Source organism: Ambystoma mexicanum, chromosome 12 (assembly GCF_040938575.1).
Source record: "Ambystoma mexicanum isolate Mex_15411 chromosome 12, UKY_AmexF1_1, whole genome shotgun sequence".
NCBI classification, from domain to species: domain Eukaryota; kingdom Metazoa; phylum Chordata; class Amphibia; order Caudata; family Ambystomatidae; genus Ambystoma; species Ambystoma mexicanum.
In genome coordinates, this window is record NC_090936.1 from 889,236,768 (window position 1) to 889,257,398 (window position 20,631).

The 20,631-nt window shown below is 44.7% G+C and overlaps 1 protein-coding gene across 5 annotated transcripts in view; it reads right to left on the reverse strand.

Annotated features, from left to right (window-relative positions):
• Window positions 1-20,631, reverse strand: part of OSBPL8 (oxysterol binding protein like 8) — a 2,810,514-nt gene that overhangs the window by 1,211,275 nt on the left and 1,578,608 nt on the right. For all 5 annotated transcript variants that reach the window (XM_069629380.1, XM_069629377.1, XM_069629378.1 and 2 more), the window contains one exon: window positions 2,866-3,069. In XM_069629380.1, coding sequence (XP_069485481.1) covers window positions 2,866-3,069 — 204 coding nt within the window. The remainder of the gene's footprint in view (window positions 1-2,865; window positions 3,070-20,631) is intronic.

The following is a 20,631-nucleotide window of genomic DNA, read 5'->3' on the forward strand; positions in this document are numbered from 1 at the left end:
TCACCTTGGTTGGCACGGGCTCCTGATTTAGATATATACAGGCACCTCGAGGCAGCCAAAGGGGGGGAAGTGGATTAGGGAGAGATTGTGGATAGGTAGGGGGTGGTTAGGGTAACCAGAAAAGGTTTAGGAAACTTGCAATAGGATAGGACTGGAGAACACAAGGAAAAACATGCAATCTGACCATGTAGCATACACTTGTCTCAACCATTGATTCCAAGGTAATCAGTACCTTTCTTGATTAGGGTACAGACTCCTGTGTCTTGCATTCATATACATTCACTGAATAAGCAATAACATAATTACATAAAGCATCATGAATGACATGAAGCCATGGATAGCTGACACGTACACATGTGAACAAAAATATAGGCCACAATACCCTTCTTAATTAGTAATGCTACAAGTGCGTGACTCAACCTCTCTTGATTCGGCCCCAGAACATGATTTAAAATTAGAAGTTGGTTCAAAACATAATGGCTTGGTAAAAACATGAAATGGACTTAATGAGCAGACACAAACAAACAGTGTTACTTCACGTCATGCATTGATTACTGCGCCTTTATTCTGAACGTTACGTTCTGTGAAACATTGGTATGCCTCATAGTTCACACTGCTCGGTACTAAAACTGCATGCGTTTTGGAAAGGCACGCAAATCCACACTGTTGTAAACGATAAGTTCAATAAATGATTCCCAACGATGCGTCTCTCACCCAACAAAAGAGAACAACAATATAATAATAAATGCAGCGTTTCACCACCGGGCCCTGCATGTATACCTCCTACACACGCCTTGTCTCCACACCTGCTCCCTCCTTAAATGGCGAACTTCACACACCTGCCTCGCTCCGGATCAACTGTCCCCCCAATAGCTCATGGGGACTGTAATCTTTTGCCTGATTTTGCCCCAAACCGCCTTTTAGACCGGCTTTTCAGATCCAACAGCCTTTTTTTTCCTCACAACCTGAAGTCAGAACAGTGTGAAGCTGAATCAAAGACCAGTGCTCTTCAAACCAACACAACAGAAACTTCCACATATTATACTGTAGGGGATGTATTAAGTCCACTATATCATTATAAGCTTTTTGCAATAATATGACAGTCGATATACAATATTACATTAAAAGACACTATCTGTGATTATTGCTTTCCTTCATTTAAAAGGTACAGTAGCAAATTCATGAGTGCACCTTTCAGAACCTCCACGCACTGGAATTTTATCATTTTAAAATGTCTGTAACATAGTCGTGTTCTCCGGTTAGCAGTATTATATTTTTGAGACTCTGGTCTCTTCACACTTTGAGACATTAACTTCCATTTTAAACTGGTCTGATCAGCATCTCCTGTTTTCCCAGTTATTGGTAAAAATGTAGTCTTTGGACCTTTGAGTACATTCCACCCAATGTGTTGAGTATTAACTCTCTGCGCACAGGTGATAACCTGCATTTTGCAGGTATACCTGTTTTGGGGTAGCAAGCAGGAGGCAGAGAAGATACATTTTGGGGGCGCCGCTCGCACTTAAACTTGAAATATCCTCCTTTGGTCTTTGACCTCCTTACACATAGCCATCTGCCTCATACATAAAAGGAGCAGCGCAGTTTGCAGTTTTGCAGTTTTTCAGCATTAGTTTGCAATAGGGAAATAGTCTTGGGTTCCATTTATTTTGTCAGCTGAACAAGGTTGCATAAGCATTTTGGCCAATTTCTATAAAAAAAATTTAGCATCATACATATAGCTCCATTACATGAACAGTATAACTTTACCACAAACTGGATACATCTTGCATTTAACAGTGGAGAAGAGTTTTTCTCTATCATTACTAAACAATGGAAAGTGCTAGACAGTGGTGGACTGCTCATACCGTAATGCTTTAATGATATGAATTTCTTTTTTTTATTATATTGACTAGCCTGAAGGAACTTTTGCTTCATTTTATTGATCCAGGTATTGCGGCGGTTGAGGAAGATGGGAGGTAGCACAGCAACCTGATCGGACTCCAGGTAAGTGGAAGTGTGGGGCAGGATGGGGTGTTGGAGAGGCTGGGGAAGCGACTGGTGTGCTGGGCACACTGAAACAAATTTGGCTTCAACCAGGGTAGGAACTTGGGTGGCTGGTGGAACGCAGACGCGACGCTGGCAGTTGTTGCCTGCTTTTCCAATCACATGATTGGCTGAGCACCCTTTCACAGGCGTGAACATGATTTAATACAAGCCCAAATTGTCAGGCCTCACTAATTCAGACAAGCAGAAAGGAACCAATTAAAAGAGTGGGTTACATATAGTTCTTCAGTTATCCCCGAAAGAGGAGAGGAAGCAATTTGAAATGTATATATAACCTTTAATAGGACCCCTGGTATATAGTTACAAAAGCCAAAAGGGTGTCAATGTTTAAGACGTATGCAAGAGGCCTTGTTATATAAACCTCAAAAAAGCACACAACACTGTCAATGCCCTATGGACGCAGGTATAAAAGTACATATGCATATATCCTAACCTGTGTAGCACAGTGAGGTGGTACTAGTGAGTGACACAGTACTGTGATCCCTCCCCACCTGTACCCCCACACACCTTACCCTTGGCAGATAGATGTATGTGCCATTATGAACCTAGGTTAGGGAATTGCACCTTGCGATGAAAACTCTAGTAAACAAGATACCTCAGTGGGTAAATGCCCATGCTGCAATAACGGGCAAGTCACAGGTAGAGGTAATCAAAATTAGTACTCGTTTACAGTACAACAAAAACAAGTTCAGTATAAGGTGCCATTATAAACAAGCACATCCTTTAGTTTTTTCATTAGATGACATTCATTCTTTTAACAAAAAATTAAATATATCTTTGCTATAGTAATCAGAATGCAATTACCTTAACAGCCCAGATTGACTGCTCCAAGGGATGAAAGAGTTTAAAGCAAAAGCCATCCTTCTTAGAGGGCCTTTCGATGATTTCACAGGCATTCAAGAGCACGGTTCCAACCCACTGGCCGTTTTTAGGCGTTTTATAGATTAGTAATACACCAGGCTTCAATACACACCATAGCTTTGTCCAACTTTTCAATGTCCCACGAATCTGTAAGATATTCAAGATATCAATGTTTGAGTAAAAACATTTTGAAACAAATTGTGAAATTATTCAATGGAGAACAGTTTTTTGTTTCAAGTCTTTGTAGTGTTTGTGTCAATCAAAAATTAAATGGAGATTGACACAATAAAAAAATTAAAAAAAACATTTCAATTGTATCCCACACCTACAGAATTGCAATTGCAGGTAAATCCCATGCCTCAGGTGACAATCATACAAATTGTCTCAAATGCATTATTTTAAAACACAAACGACATGGTGCCATTATATAATATATTTATTGATATTAGTAAAAGTGCTGTACTGGAGTATGCAAACAGAATGCACTTACGGTCAATATGGGAAAGACGAAATGTATGTGCTTTGGAAAATTTGAAAAAACATCAAAATACCTCTAATGGGGAAGGAAGTATCGAAAGGGTAGGCATGTATACATATCTGGGATACGAAGAAGAAAGGAAGGGGGAGAGAATTAAAATGGAAAAGGAAATTGAAGGCAACAACTATTATGGCCTTGATCAGCAGGTTTTATCCTTTTTGGATTAATCCAGATCTAGGGGCAGAAACTAGATGCAGGAATGATATACGCATTGGAAGCTTCCTACTCTCGTCTGGACTCCTGGGCAGATATATTGTAAGGAGATATTTGGAGGAAAGTTCTAGGTCTATCCACGGCTACCCCAGTTGAGGTCATAAGAGTGGAATTAGGATTAACTTCCATCAGAACCATAATTAAGATGAAAAGAGGGGTCCTATATATTAAAATATGGACTGCTGAAGAGAATCCTTTGTTAGAAATATTTTTAAAAGCCTTTAGGATTGAGTCCAGGGGAGTACTGAGGGGTTTTTAGGAAACTGGTGAATGTTTTTTAGGGTCATTGCTTGGACCCCAGTTTGGGAAGAGGGACAAGGCTACCTGATTAGATTGTTTTAAAAAAGTGCAGAAGGAATGGCATTGGGCTAAACTCATGAACATGTAGGGAAATCTTTGAGCACTTTTGCCAAGATGTATTTTCCTTACAAAAAGACTCAGAAATATGTGCATCAGTTGTCCAGCTATTAAGCATAGATGCATATTTATGCTTATTAGACTGAATAAACTTAAGGTGTTTGCACTGAGGGGTGCCTGGATAAGTATACCAATGGAGAAGCACACTTGTCGTGCATGTGACATAAAAGGTGCTATTGAGACGGCTAAGCACATTCTGACGGCATGCTCCAGCTTTTCAATAGATCTAGGGAATATTATGAGGCGTACTTAGAAGATATTATAAAAATTCAGAATCAAATATTTTGGCTACGGTGTACTTTAGGTTATAGCCTATCCCTGAGCCTGTCCATCACCGGTGTGGATAGAGGTAAAGTATTAAACATGAAACCAACTGAAGTTGTTAGTCCGTAAAACCAATCCCTATCATCGTCTTGCCCCCCTGGGCAACCATGCACCGGTCTTAGACAATCTCCTAGGGGGGTGTGGATCACTATACCCCCCTGCTTTTGTATCTCAGGGCCTTTGTGCACTGTGTTACTCCTAGATTACTCCTAACAACTTACTCATATGGACACAATAACATAAGACACAAAGAAAACACAAGAATCGATTCAATTATAACAATTAAATACATTTATTTATGCACAGAAAAGCATAATGCAAACAATACTAAAACTATAGCAACCATCTAATTTGCACCTTTTATACTTTTGGTGCCAATCTACCATGCAGTGGATAACTATAAGCCTTACAGGCTTCTAATGCAAGCCTGTAGTTCTAATGCAGTCTAATGCAAGTGTCAGCATCCCTCTCCTTCATGCAGGATCAATCCTCTCCAATCCACACCATACTTCACACTCACTCTCTAAGACAATCCCTGTCTGATTTCCCCTTCTCCCAAACCCAAAGTTCTTTGTAAAAGTGTCTGTTCTAATCAATCAGTCAGTCAGTCTAGGATATAAACCATACTTCCCATTTGCATGTGCCTCTCTGTCTCCAGGTCTGTCTTTGTCAAGGCCAGGTCTCTCCTCTCCCGCTTCTCTGCAATCAGTCAGTCAGTCAGTCAGTCAGTGGCAGGCCCCTCAAGATCTGAACTGCCAAGCTCCGCTAAGCTCTCGATCTCCCAAAGCCATCGGATTCTGCTGCACCAAGACACCTCTCCCTCAATCTCAGAACTGCATCCAAACGTATCTATCTCTCAAAGAGCAGCTCCATCCAAAAACTCCATCTATCACCATCTCCAACAGCCACTAGAAAACTCCCTTCTCTTCCCTTCTCGTTATACTATCCCATGACGCACTCATTCCCATGGTTACTTCCTTCTCTAAGCTAAGAATGTCCCTTTCTTTGTCAGCATTCTATAAATATGAACGTGCCTGAAAGTCTGTGTTCTTGTCGTGTTCTGTCAGCGTGACATTTCACATCATCTCTCTGTCATGGCCTTCTAATGCGGTGCCTCCCTCCTATTTCTCCATTCACTCCACTGTAGGCTCTGTTGGCATCACAAAATCCTCTCTCCTCCAGAGAACAGGCCATCTCTCCTCTCATGCAAAAGGCACTTCTCCCATCTCCCCATGTGGCACTCCCTCCATGGCCCCAACCTTTGCTGTCTCCGCGAAGTACAGAGCTCAAGCTAATGCTGATAAACCAAGGCCGTCTCTACACTAAGGCAAAGGCGACCTCTTATCAACCAAACTGTTTACGAATTCCTGGTACACTAACTCATAATCTCTTCACATTCCGCAGCGCTCCTCTGTCTCCTTCAAAATGGATCCATAGGCCTCATGCTTTCAATATAACTTACTCTTTCTCTCACAATGGCGAGTGGTACCTATATACAAACTCATTCTAAGTACACACTCTACATGCATACATGTATACATGACAGTCTCTACATGTGTAACTACAAATATAACAATGTGTCATTCCAAATGGCTCTACATGTCATTTTAAATAGGGCTGTCATTTCAGGCCTCATTCGTTCTCTCTAGTGCCTAGCACGTTTCTCTCTCAGCCTAAGCGCTACATAAATGCATAATCCATCAATCTCAAAGCATCTCTTTCAACATATATGCTAACTACATAACCAAGCAAACCCTTCATATAACAGGGCCCATTTCCCTCATCAAATGCATAATGCAAATGGCTAATGCATACAAAGCGGCAGTCTAATATGTGGATAGTGTAATGATGCTACTTCTTCATGTACCAATCAGAACTAAACAGGATGCAATGATGGAATGATTCCTAAATGGGTAATGCTAAATAATGGTCCTGTAACCAAGAGTAATGATTCTCTAATGGTTCTCTAATGATAACAAATCAGGCATCCCCAATTATCAGTTTTTACAAAACGATGGGTGTACTGTACTTGACTCTCTGACTGCTGTTTTGTTGGGGTTTTTATGATATTGATGCAATATTTGCAAGTTGAATGTGATGTTATAGATTGATAATGCATTCATTGAACAGATTTTTAGGATGGTATTTACATTGATAATGGTTTTTATGTATGAAATGAATCTATTTTGTACATCTTTAAAATTATAGAAGGATTATATTATACGATTAAGATTTCCTATACATTAATGTTTTTATGTATGGTATAATAATTATGAATTTTGGGTCAGTTATATAAAAGGTTTGATTGCGTATATTGTATTTATGTTATATGTGTGTAAAGGTTATTTAACTATATCACCCTAAAATTAAAAAATATATATTTTATAATTTAACCAATCTAGTAATTTTGGCAAACATCAATCACCTAAAGTACTTCTTGCCTTGGACTCATTGACGAAAAGCTGAAAATTAAATAACTGCATGCTTTAGTTTGCTCTAGTTCAGTACTTTCAGACTATACCACCTCCAAAGCGGGGGTTGTAAAATTTAAAAATCTGTACCAGCCTGTTAATACAAACCGACAAATTAGTGAGGCACTGCCCCAATACTTGCTGCTAGATGTGATCTAAAACTATTCTGGTAGCGAACTCTCCTGCTTATTTAAATCTCTTGCGAGGGAAACAAGAATACATCTTTAGATTTCCGAGGTTTGGACATTGGCCATTACCAAACCAGTATAGTTCAGTTTCAAACATTATGTCCTGTATGCCCCTTGATCTTAAATCATGTTCCTTTTATATGTTGGGACCATCAACTATCTCAGTCTGGTGTACAGAGGACTTAAATGTTAACCCTGATTTGTGCATATTTACTCAAACATTTCAATTCATTTGTCTTCAAGAAACCTTGGCCATCGGGATGTCTTCTTTACAAGGCTGCACAATATTATCCCCATCCTGGCCAGGGACGTCATTTAGGGGTTACCAGGCGTAGCAACTGTGACCCCTGTGGTCTCCCTTGTTACAACTAAAAAAAACAGAAGTTTTTTTTTTTTTTTTTTAACTGCAACCTCCTGGGCTGTGCCCAACACCATGTGGCTCTTTGCTTCTGGAGTGGCTGGCATTCTTGTTCAGGCCTTCCACAAGGTTAACACTTTCAGCAGTGACCCTAAATAAGAAATAGGAATAACAAATCATTTGTCTTTCTTGAATTCTATACAATTATTACTAAACTCATTAACGGTTTATTTCAGGCACATGTCAGGGGGTGAGTCACTGATTTAGTCTGTTAAACACCTCAACTCAGCCTTTCATTCTTCTGCAGTCAATAAATGGGATCTAAGTGATCCGACCGCGGCTGATTTTGCCACGGTCGGAACTTTCGCATGATAAAGGTGCGAGCTACCAAAAGTTCGCACCTTTCTCATGCGAACACATGTACACTCCGGGGGCTGCAGGGGTGTCTCCCGCTCACTATACTGTAAAGTATAGTGAGCGGGGTGTTGCGGGGGACACGCCTGCAGCCACCTTTTTTTCTTTTTTTTCAATTGTCTTTTTCTGCAGCATTCCTTCCCATCGATCTCAAATACCACAAGTTTTGAGTATAGGTTTTCGAAAACCTTGTATTAATGGATGTCGGTTACATTGGGGGAATGGAGGTAGTGTGACCTAACTACGAACTTAAATTGTGTCATTGAGTACCCAGGACTCCTATTTCCATTCAACTGTGCTCTATTTAGATGACATTTAAGGTTGTTACCCCTATTTGACAATGTCAAAGTGAAACCAGACCCCTTTAAAAGCGTATTGCCACTCAGTTCTGAGTGTTGAACTGCCAAGAGGGAAAGTCTGACAATATTTTTTTTTAAAAGCCTTCATTCACTAAGCACAAGTGAAAGAGGCTTGGAAGGAATATAACACACTAATTCTAAAAAATAAAATAAAAAAATAAAAATGTCAACAACTGGATAGGCAGCTGTCGATTCTGACAATACTCGAGACATTTGGTGAACTGTGACAACTGGAAACACAGAGACCTGCAATTCGGCAACAAGCATTCTAGAAGAGGAATGGTTTGACCACTTCCAGATTGTGTGTTTAGGTTCAGATACTCAGCTGTCCAATGACAATGAGTTCCCCGAGAATGATATACCACCAGTTAAATGTTCACATAACAATGAACAGAATGACAACAAAGCCAAGAGCGGAAAAGGTTAGGGGCCTGACCAAGTTCCGGTTAATCTCTTCCACACCAACAGATTTTTGGGCTACTGCCTCAGTCAAACTATTCAATGCTACGGTAATTTGAAAAGAGAATTCACCTAATTAGCTGCATAACTATTCAAATCTTTATGAAATTAGATAAAGACAAAATTGCTAACTACAGACCTATCTCACTCTTAGAAATGTTTGGAAATGCTTACTATATAAGCTACTACATAGCTAGAACATTAATCTATGGTTTAGGAGTTTATATCAGGTTTCCAAGCAGGTTTCTGCCATGGTACAAGTATCATAGATCAGGTGCTTCATTTGTACTTTTTTATATTACCTATTCGCAAGGAAACAATCTTTCTTTTATTACCTTAGATCAGGTCCTCCCTAGGAGAAGACTGTGGTCAAATGTTCCCTCGTAGAGTGCCAGTTGGCTTGACAACACCTTACGTTTGATAGATATAAACAACTTTGCCTCTGCAAGGTATGGACTAGATATGAGTGCACTTTAAAACCTCTCATCTCTATCTCAGGATGACACTTTCTGTGTTGCTTCTTTCAGGAGAAAGGTCGTTCTGAGTTGATCAGACATCCTTGTGTCTAGAGGGGAGGTTTTTCAGAGTAGAGGTAGGGACAATCCCGAATGGTCGCCACTGTGCCTACCTGCTAGGAACAGGTGAAAGCACAGAGGGAACCAGAGGTTTGGGCCAACTATCGAAGTGGAGGGAGGGGAGCAAGCCAAATAGCAGGAAAAAAAACCTGAAATCTCCAGCGCAGAAAGACAATAATATCAGCAGTGTTCAAGCACGTTCCAAGTAGAGGATCAGCAGAGGAAGAAGGAAAACTGGAGAGGAGCAGACTGGGGGAAGAACTTATAGCAAGGCATCAGAAAGGAGCAGGCAAACAGGAAGTGAGAGGGAATCAGAAAGCGTCTCACCAGCAGAAGAAATAGCAGGCTCTGAGGGTTGCAATGTGGAGCGCAACCCACTCATTGGTGTAATGAGGCATCTTGGAGGAGCACTTGACCAGTAACAAATGTAACCAGCTAGCGTGCTGGGACCATGCAATGCCCATTCTACCAATGGTGCCAGAGCGACCAGCAGGTCACGATGACAAAACTTCATTGTTGAGATCGGATTCAGACTGTTTAAAAAAAACAATGTTTTTATTGAGTGTTATTTGGTTCAAATTAAACTTTTTACACTCTTACCATTACAACATTTGCAATGTCTTAAAATCATACGAATATTCATACATAAGAAAAACAAAAAGAAATGAATATGTACTACATCTCACATGCATCTGATACGTCAAATCAAAAATGTACATAATCTAGATCATTAAAGGAAAGTACCATTTCAGTTTAATTGCTGTAAAATTGTGTCCACTTTTTTTTTTTAAACTTAGTTTTATTGGAGTTTATATCAAACAAAATACGACATATACATCCAAAATTAACCATCATTACATAGAAGCAGGTATTACACTAAAATAGAGAACATGTTTAAGATACAGTGTTACATAGCAGCAAAATTCTTGTATTCTGTCCTATCAATAAGTAGTGTGTCCACTTTTAATCTATTCAAAATATGCTGCAAAAAGATGCAAAAATTAAAGGGCTAATTGAATGGCGGATAGGTATCGTGCCCAAAAGTCTTTGGTTAAAATAGAACCTCCATCATGCACAATTATTTTTAAAAAGTTGACCCTACTTTCCTTAAATGAGGGACAAAAAATGAATAGATGTTTAACTCAAATTCTTTCGTGTATTTACATAATCACCATACTCTCCGAGGCCTTGTAATTGCTCTTCTAGGTCCTATTTCCCAAGTTTGTAGTAAATTCAGTTCCATTTTGGCAAAAATATGACAGATCTATTAGGGAAGGATCTAAAATGTTTAATAATAGTACCAAATGTTGCAGGACACAACGATTTTAAAGGCCAACACTATTCTGCATCACTGCTCAATTTTGAAATCAATCCCATTCAGTTGCTTTTTTTTCAAAGTTCGGATCTTTCCTTCTAAGGAGAGCTCAGGGGCGTAATCAAAATTAATGAATTTAAGGAAGTTTACATTAATTTTCCCAAATTCATTTAACTACCCCAAAGTCCCTTTTTATAGTCCATTTTAGCATGTATTCTATATCCTTTTTTTTTTTTACAGAGTATGTTATTTTGATATAGTAGACAGAGCGTATTTTGACCGCAGAGCTAAGTGAGACCAGTCCCGATTCAATATTGATTAGAGGAATGGAAGAGATGACAGGTAGTCACAAGCCTCTTTTCTTGCTTAATGTAAACCCCTTAGTTGAAATAATATCTTCATTTGTTGATGCGCCAATTCTGGACGGGTGGAAGATGGACATCCTTCTATTCACACACTTTCTCAAACTAATTTCTAAAACACGTTCTGGCATGCAGGGACGTCTAGATTTATTCCTGTCGGCCTGCAAAAAAAGGGGTTTAATAATTTCTTGTAGGAAGATGGGGCTAAATATCTCACTAAAGAACATCTTACTTCAACAGGTGAATGTGCATTGTTATCTGCAAACCAATCTGCCACAACACAGGCTGGTCTGCACTGAACCTTGATAGCAATGGCATTTTGGCCAGGCAAGAAGGATTGTAGAGCAACTTCATATGTCGGTTTGAGGGTCTGACAGTAACGGCAGCTTTTGAGAAGTATAGGTCCCAAGCTCTGCCAGCTGCACTGAATGCTGAACTCTGGGAAACGCCTGATACTTTGGAGCTGAAGAAGGCTAAACATTGCATCTATAAAACTCCATTCAATCTTCCCCACAGTAATTCAACAGTCCAGTTAAAGATTGAGCTGGGAATTTAAGATCTTAAACACCTGGCTGGGCTCTTGGGGTTGCTTTATTGGATTCATTTGTGGCAAACTGGAGAACTGGCTCAAAACAGATCTGCTTTTTCTTGGTGCCAGAGGTGCCCTAAAGTTCAGGTAACCCCTAGTTTTCTTATGTTAAAACTGTATTGTCCAATCTGGGATCGCCACCGTTTTGTGATAAACGCAAGATTGTTGACATTCACACCAAAGCAAAAGTAAAACACGCTTTCTTTGATTGCTCTTTGCATGCCTCTTTTGCAATCTTGAGGTAGGACTTCCTGATGAATGAATATTAATCATCAAAAGCTATTACTGGCCTTGAGAAATATCTGGAACTTTTATCCACGTTTTATGTTGGGGATGCTCCCTCTCCTCAATCTCATGGCTAAGTGGAGAATAGAACATGTAATGAAGTCGTGTATGGACACTGCTTGAAATAAAGCTGAAGATTAAAAAAAATAGTTTTATGCAGCCAAGATCATCCCTTGGAAAGCTGCCATTACGGAGTGTCCTGTACCCAACATGGTGACATGTGATAGATCCTATTTCATATTTAATTTATCACTTCTCCCCTATACCTACCATCAAGGAGTTTAAAACCTCGTTATATTCTAACTGTAACATACGCCACTTAACACTTTCAGCAATTCAACCCTCACCAGTCTCTTTCAGAAAAATATAATTTCCAACTCAATACAATGAAAAATGAATCTGCTGTATGTTTGGATGCAACACCATTTTTGTTTTCTAGAAATGCTATGCATAGGGATGTGATGTTTAGGCAGCCCATTTTGCTCATATCTTTTCTAAAGCAAGAGTTTGCCACATTTTATACCACAAGAGGGTTTTTAGTGTTGGCATGAAATAATATTTTAACATCCAGAGGAACTTCACTCCAAGGCCGATAGATATTGTTGCCTCAGGTTAGTCTCTTAGATTGTGTCCTACTGTATTTTCTCTCCTTCGAGGATATTGAGAGCGCCACATGCCCTGCCAACAGGTCCGACTTGCCACTGAACTGTGTGCCTTGGCATTGTGGAGTCCACTGTGTTTGGCATCTCAGCACCAAAGAATCTGTTGGCTTTATGCCTCAGGGGTTCAGACCTCCAATTGGTTTAGAGGGAAGGAGGCTGAATCCCTCCCATCTAACAATTACTAGGATTGAATGAGCCTGATGACCCAGAAGAGCAGGATGGAAAATGGCGACAGAATCGCTGACTAAAGGGGGCATACATTCTTCAGATTGCTTGGATACAACCTAAAACAAAGGACTGGTTCCTTGTCTAACCACTAAGCCAGTTTGCATCTTTTCGATGGAGTAGGTAGGCTCAAAATATGGGGTTTTCCCCATTTACTTTTTAAAGGGTTAAACTGCATTGCATACTCGCATATGTCCTTAACCACACCCTCCTGTAAGGATTTCATGTGTTTGCTGTTGCACAGATGCATAGGTTTAGGTGCCCATTCTTCTGTGATAGCATCAGTGCTGCGACAATCTAAAACTCTTGCGTTTAAAATGATTCCTGCTGGTGTCTATTTTATTTCTTAAAGGCATGGTCTAGTAAAAATGTTTATTGTCCCTACGGGTCGGCCATGTTTTTTTAAGCCTAAGTGGCTCGATTTTAGAAAACTTTCCTATGGACCTTATCCGAGTTTTCGTCCATTAAACGCACGCGAAAACAAGCACCGGGGAGCCGCCATTTTCTGATAATCCTATCTTTTCCCTGATCGCCCTGGCTGACCTGCTTTTGCGGCACTAAATCAATTCCCCCGCCCCTGAGCCTGTCATCAGCAGACTCGTACCGCCCATTTCCCAACGCCAAAGCACGTCTCGTGTCAACATTCGCTGCGCTTCAGCTAATGACGTGTCGCCATGGAAATGGCAGGACGCCTCTTTCCTCAATAAGTATAAACAGACCGTTTCACAACACACAGCAGCAGATTTTCGATTCCATTCCTCTCTCTGTGTTACTTTGAGTATTCTGTGACTCGTTTCAGTGCTCTGGTCAGGAAAAGAGGTACACCTGCGGTTGTCCCCATCTGCTGAAGATCTCCTGCAGTACGAGGTCATTTAACTGCCACTCGTAATTGTCCGCTTCCAGGTTGGATTCCCACACAAGGTGGACGGCCGTGAGGCAGATGAAGTTTTCCAGGACCCATTCCCACATGCTGACTGCCAGTGTGCACAGTGGAGGAGACCTGGTACACCCCGCTTGTTGACGTAGAACATGCTGGTCGAGTTGTCCGTCTGAATGAGGATGACTTTGTCCTTGATAACTGGAAGGAAGGCTAGCCAAATCACCTTCAGTTCCAGCCAATTGATGTGGTACTCCTGCCGGGTCCAGGTGCCATGGACGCAGTGGTTGTCCAGGGTGGCCTCCCATCCCTCTAGAGAGGAGTCCGTAGTGATGGTGACCTGTCGGGTAGGTTGACGGACTGGCTTGCCTGTACGCCGGTTGCAGTCCCTGGACCACCAAGTGAGGTCCAGGTGAAGAGAAGAAGGAAGAATGATGATGATCATCTCCGCCTGAGAGCCCCGTTCCTGGTTCCACGATGCCGCAAAGTGCAGCTGTATCCTCCTCATCCTGAGGCTCGTGTGGGGAACGGCCAATAGGACCACTGCCATGAGACCCAGTAGGTGTTGGTACCACAAGGCCGAAGTCACTTCTCTGTTGAAGTGCGCAGTGGCCCTCTTGATGGCCGTGATCGTGTCCTTCGAAGGAAAAACTCTCTCAGAGCCTGTGTCCCAGATGAGCCCCAAGAAGGTCAGAGTGTGCGTAGGCTGCAGCTGCGACTTCTTGAGATTGAGCGAAAAGCCTAGATCTTGAAGTGTGTCCATGAGGGTGTCAGAGGTGTGGTGCACCGCTTCCAGAGATGAAACCCTGACGAGCCAGTCCTCGAAGAACGGATAGATGTGGTGGTCCTGAGCCCTGAGGAGGGCCACTACAGTATTCATCAACCTGGTAAGGACCCTGGGGGCTGAGATGAGGCCACAGGGAAGCACCTTGCATTGGAAATGGTAGCCCATGATCCTGAATTATAGAAAAGAAAGAGGCTGCCAGATCGGGACATGTAAGTACGCGTCCTTCAGATCCAGGGCGCACATCCAGTCTCGCCTGCACAATGTCTCCGCTATTAAAGCTGGCATAACCATCTTGAATTTTTGTAGAGGTATGCCCGCCTGGTTCTTTTTCTGAATGGCAAAAATCCTGGAGTAGAAGCCCAAGCCTCTCTGGGAGGCTGGAACTTCCTTCACTGCCTGGCTCTGGACGAGCAACCAGATCTCTGCTAACAGAGTTGCTGTCCCAACCTGTGGGACTGGAGGGGAAGAGGGAGGAGAGGCTGGGATGGGTAGGCAGTACCCCGTGGATACTACCAAGAGGATCCAGGGGTCCGCAAAATTCTGTTGCCAGAACTTTGTATGGAGAGCAAGCCTGCCTCCCCCTGGAGACACGTGGACCCAGAGGGGCGTATCATGCCTTATTTCCCTCTGAGGCTGTTGTGGAGGAGGGGGGCTGGAAAAATACCTTAGCCCCCCTCCTCCTTTTTGTTGTTTGCACCGATGTTTGGTAGGCGAACTGTCAGGTTGCCTGTACCTCTGCTCTTGGAAGCCGCGGAACCCTCCGTAAGTATGCCCCTTGTCCGAGCGCTGCTGTGACTGGGTGAATGTTTTGGAAGTGGTCTTTGTAAGGATGGATAAAGACTTGGCTGTTTCGAACGGAAGGTCTAATATGCGTTCCTGGACATCTGAGTTGAATTTAGTAGCACAGAGCCAGGCTGTTCTTATGTCCGTGGCAATGCAGATGGCCCGGCCAGAGGTGTCAATGTGGGCCGCCGTAGACTCCATGATGTCTTGTGACACTGTCTTGGCCTCAGCCAGTACCGCTTTGAACTGCGGTTGGCTCTGCACCAGAAGCTCTGGGAGGACATCAGCGATTTCCAGCCAAAGCCTTTGGTTAACGGCAATCAGTGTTGGCTTGATGTCGATGCTGGGATGCATTGTAATACAGCTTCTTCCCGTACGCCTCCAAGATCTTCTCCTCCTTGCCTAGGAGCGCCGCAGAGGAAGAGGAGAGGCCGAGGACGACTGAGGCTTGGAGTTTAGTGATGCTGCAACGATCACCGGGGAGTGCGGCTGAGGGTGGGCCTATAGCAAGAGTGTATCCCCCTCCGTCTGCCTGTACTTGGCATCCAGGCGTCGATTGACTGGCTGGACCGAGTGGGGCTTGAGCCAGCCCTTTTTGTCCAAGGCGACTACGTCCTTCTGCATCGTGATCCCCGTTTTCGCTGCGGACGTAGCGCGAGGACTTTGGTGAGGACACCCTCTGATGGTTGATCGACCTCTGCAGCCCCGCAAGACGTTCATGGAAGGCCTTGGCTGATGACGGTGTGTTAGGGTCCTCCTCCTCATCTGTGTCCACCTGAGGGTCTGCTTGTTCCGGCACTAGTGGAGGGGTGCTGGTAGCCGAAGGCTGGGGTGTGGAGATCGGAGGCTGGTATGAAACCACCTGTACAATTGGTAGAGCCAGAGCAGGCAGCGGAGGCTGAACAGGGGCCATGGGTGCCTGAACTGGGGCCTGCGGCGCCGGAGCCATTGGCGGGAGCACGTCCCTGATAGCTTCCCTTAGGATGCCCCCTCATCCGAAGGGGTTTCATGAGCCCAAGGAACCTTTGAAAGCAGCTGCCTCACAGGCCAGAGGGATGGTAGGCGATACTGACAGGGTAGCGGGCGGTTGCTGGAGTTGTTGCGTACCCTGCCAATACGGACGCAGCGGAAACCTGCCTTGCGCAAAGGAAGGGTAGGCTGTAGGCCACGTACCTGGTTGACACAAGTCCCACCTTGACACACGTTCCTCCACCTGCTCCCTGTCGTGGTGCGGTATCGGGCGGATGTCAGAAATGTCTGGCACGGTTGCCATTTTGTCGAGCTGCCTTCCACGTGCCTGTGTTGTGTTGCTTGCCTCACTGGGCCCAGACTCGTCCCAGAGTCTTGAGTGTGGATCATGAGGCCTACCCTGTTCCTCAGGCCGAGGCCTGTTAGGCGTTTCGCCCTTGGCGGATCTGCCGGTAGAAATCTGTAAAGGTGCCCCCCCTCTGACATGTTGCTGGTACTAGGGCGTGGCCCCTCGGGTAACGACCCGGTGAAAGAACCTTCCGGTGACTCAACACTGTCAACAGGAGGATCAACTCACCCCTTGGCCTGCCGGCTGGTAGCTGATATAGTCTCAGTACTCGTGCTGGTATGAGGACCTGAGCGGTCCCTCCCACACGGGCGGGTACTTGGGAAGGAGTATCCCTTGCGGGGTGCACTGGAAAAGAGCTGGAAGAGCTCCCTCCACCTGGCTAGTATGTTCTTCAGAGACCTCGAGGAGAGCGCGTTGCACGCAGTACAAGCTTGCCAGCTGTGGTCTGGGCCAAGGCAACGTAGGCAGAGGGCATGGGGGTCTTTAGTTGATAAGACCCCATTGCAGGATGGACACCTGCTGAATCCTGTAGAAGTCCACATGCGCCGGGTAGGAGCGTGACGCCTGAGGACCGAGTACCTGAATGATAAAAAGACAAAAAGAAAGAAGAGAATTAGTATCTGCGTGTGGAATTACATGGCCAAAGCCATACCCCGGAGCGCTGGTGAATTCAGCCCGTTTCCATCGACATGGAAAAGCGGACTGCAGTCTGGCGTCGGAGGGCGGAGTCAGGGCAGCGCATGTTCCTAGGGCCTGCACGCCTCTAAATTTAAAGGGGAAGAAGGTTTTTTTCTGGTGAAAAAGGTTCCGTCTCCCGTCCCTTGGAAGGGACACCCATCCAGTATGGAGGAAAGGGGACGTGACGTAAGAGTACGTACAGTACTAGGGGGGGCAGAGGGAGGACAGGACAGACTTTCTAGGCCTAGTACATTAAAGGTATTGAAGTGCAAAGAGACATTAAGTGCGAGGAAGGGTGACAAGTGTGCCCCGTCCAGCTGTGGGCAGGGTTAAGTGCAGAGTAGTTGCCCCTCTCGTGGAGCAAAATGCAGTAGTGCAAGTGCAGAGGTCCAGGGGCAAGTGCAGGACTGGCGGAGGAGCCTGGGATCTGTAAGATTTTGGAGGTGCACCACTCGACCAGTCAGCGAGCTGAGTAGGTTGGGGAAGAGAAAGGAGGGGGGAACAAAGCAAGGAGAGATGAGGCTAGCAGAGGAGAGGGAGAGAGAAAGGGGAAGAGAAAAGGAAGATCTTGAGGAGTTTTCCAGAATTTAAGGAGATCCAATTCAAGACGGAGAGAGGCAGGGAGGGTATTCCACAGGGAAACACCTGCAGAGGATAAGGATCTACCCCCAGAGAATTGAAGGAGGCAGAGCGGAGGGCTCTAGAAGGAGGGTATTTGGGAAGAGAGTGCTGTAGCAAGAATGGGCCCCGGCCCCAGCCTGGCGGTGCGAGTGGAGTGATTTCAGCACCGGAGAGATGCGGTCCCTGACCTTGAGGGCAAAGATAAGTCTTGTGGTTCTGTTCTGCATATGTTGCAGAGGTCGGAGAGAAGAAGTAGGAAGGTTGTGAAATAGACTGTTGCAGTAGTCCAGTCTGGATAGGACCATGGCTCTGGAGACAGTGAACCCCTGTGGGAAGGTGAGAAAAGGTAGAATACCTATGAGGAGGTGCAGCTGGTAGTGAGATTTTTTTGGACATGTCTGAGATGTGAGAAGAGAAGGTGACCCCCAGATTTTCTGAATCACCGGTGGGTGGGAGTGCAGGACCAAGGGAGGCCAGCCAGAGTGGGAAAGTAAGAGCGGGTGTCCCAATGAGGACGATCACTGTCTTGCTGGCATTAAGGCAGGGATCATTAGCAGCACACCAGGACTGAATTGCAGACAGCCAGTCTGGAATGAGCGAGGAGGAAGAAGAGGCCGGGGGTAGCCTGAAAGAGAGCTGTGCGTCATCTGCATAACACTGAACGTTGGAGGTGAAGGCAGAGATCAAGTGGGCCAAAGGAGACATGTAGGGATAGATTAGATCCTTGGGGGACACCACAAGTAGACTGAGTGATAGCGGAGAGAAAGGACCCAAGTTCCACCTGGGAAAAACGGTCAGAGAGAAAGGACGCAAGCCAAGCCAGGGCCTGAACTGTGATGGCCAGGGTATCACAGAGACGGGAGATCAGGATGTTGTGGCTAACTGTATCAAAAGCAGAGGAGAGGTCTTCAAGGGTGTTACGAAGAACAGTTTCCGTGCCTATGGATGCTCTAAAGCCAGACTGATGGTCATGAGACAGCCAACAGATTCGGTGTGGAGGGTAAGCTGAGAGGTAGCTAACTTCTCCAGGAGTTTGCCCAGGAAAAGAGTGATGGAGATCGGGCGATAGTTTGCTAGAATAAAAGGGTTGGCAGAAGGTTATTTGAGCAGAGGGTGTACTAGAAAATGTGTGAGGGAAGTAGGGAAAACTGCAGTAGCGAAGGAGAGGTTGCAGAGGTCTGACAAGGCTGAAGCTAGAGAGTCAATTTCGTCCTTGATGGTTCTGGAGGGGCAACGGTCCGCCTGTTTGGAAGAGGCTTTCATAGACCGGATGGCCTGTGTTTTGGCGGTAAAGTGTGCTGCCAGTGCCCTGCAATAGGCCTGCGTGGGTTCAATCGAGGATGAGGCTGCAGTAGGGTTGGTCAGCTCCTTACAGACTTTGAAAAGTTTGGCCATGTTGTTGAATGCCACGGAGATGCAGGCTTGAATATGGACTCTTTTCTTGACCCGGATGCATAGTCTATATTGCGTTTGCAGAAGGCGGCAGGACAGTTTACCAGAGAGTGCACCAGAAGATCCCCATTTCCGTTCTGCTGCCCTGCACTCGGGTTTAAGGTCAGCCAAATCAAAGTCGTACCAAGAGTTGCTTTTTTATGGGAGGCTTCAGTCAGACCCTCATGACAGTGGCAAGGATGTTGAGAGCACTGGAGATGGAAAGGTGAAAGTTAGAGAGGGCTGTTCAGGGTGTGAGTCAGCCACAGGGATAGGAGGAGGGGAGTAGGTGGAGGCAAAGACGGCCACTAACGCTTTTTTCATGGGTTGGAAGACCTTGTAGGTGGGAGGCAGTGCAGGGTGTGCCGTTGTTAAAGGAGAAGAAAGCTTCAAGTGAGAGGAGAAAAGAGTGTGATCAGTCGATGATAGTGAAGTAGTGCAAGGGATAGAAAGTGGGATGTCTGTGGAGATGAGAGCATCCATGGTGTGCCAGCAGTATGCATTGGACCAGAGGGTAGAATGGAGAGAGGGTGAGCGAGTCGCATAGGTTGTGGAAAGCTCCTGTGGAGGCAGGAGAGGCCAGATGGATGTTGAGATCCCCCAGCATGAGGAGCTGGGAGGAGGAGGAAAGGAGAGAAGATGTTAGGTCAGCCCATTCCGAGAGAAAGAGGGTGGGCTGGCCTGGCAGCTGATAGAAGGTGCCCAGAGTAAGAGAGGAGACAGGGGAGAGCGCCTGCAGACGAGACATTCGAAAGAGGAATAGGCCTGAATGGGAATGGTAGAAACAGGTGTCCACTCTGGAAAGATCAGGGTAACTCCCTCTCCTGGCCTGTTAGGCCTGGGCTCAAAGAGGATCTTGTAGCCTTTAGGGAGAAGTGTATCAAAACTCACGACAGAGCGGTCCTTAAACCAGGTCTCAGTGAGAGCAAGAGATAAGGCAGGACTCATCCTGTACCCCGTGTTTGAGTGGATTAGCCTCCCTTGGAAGGACCACATGGTATTGGTACCTCTGATGAATACTCTGGTGACGATTCATCAGAGAAATGGTCCTAACAATCAACACAGCACAAAAAATCAGTCTTTCCATGCAGAAAGAACTAGAAACAGAAGAGGGTAAATTCAAATCTAACACAGCTATCACTGATGCACAGAAACAACTGGCAGATTTAAACCAAACTTTTGAAGACTTCAAAACTACGACATTGTCTAGGAAAACCAAAAAACTACAAAAGGACATTAAGGATTTCCAACTAGACAAAGTGTACCCATACATTGCTGACGACTACTTGGCTAATATTAATCAAGGTGGGCAGTCGGGGCCCCAATCTACCAGACCACCCCGTAGCAGACGTAGAGGGGTGAATTTCTCAGGATCTAGCAGCGGATCATCCTCAGACGATCAAAACCGGAGACCAACTAGTGCTCCCCAACCAAATTTTCCATACCCACCACCACAGTTT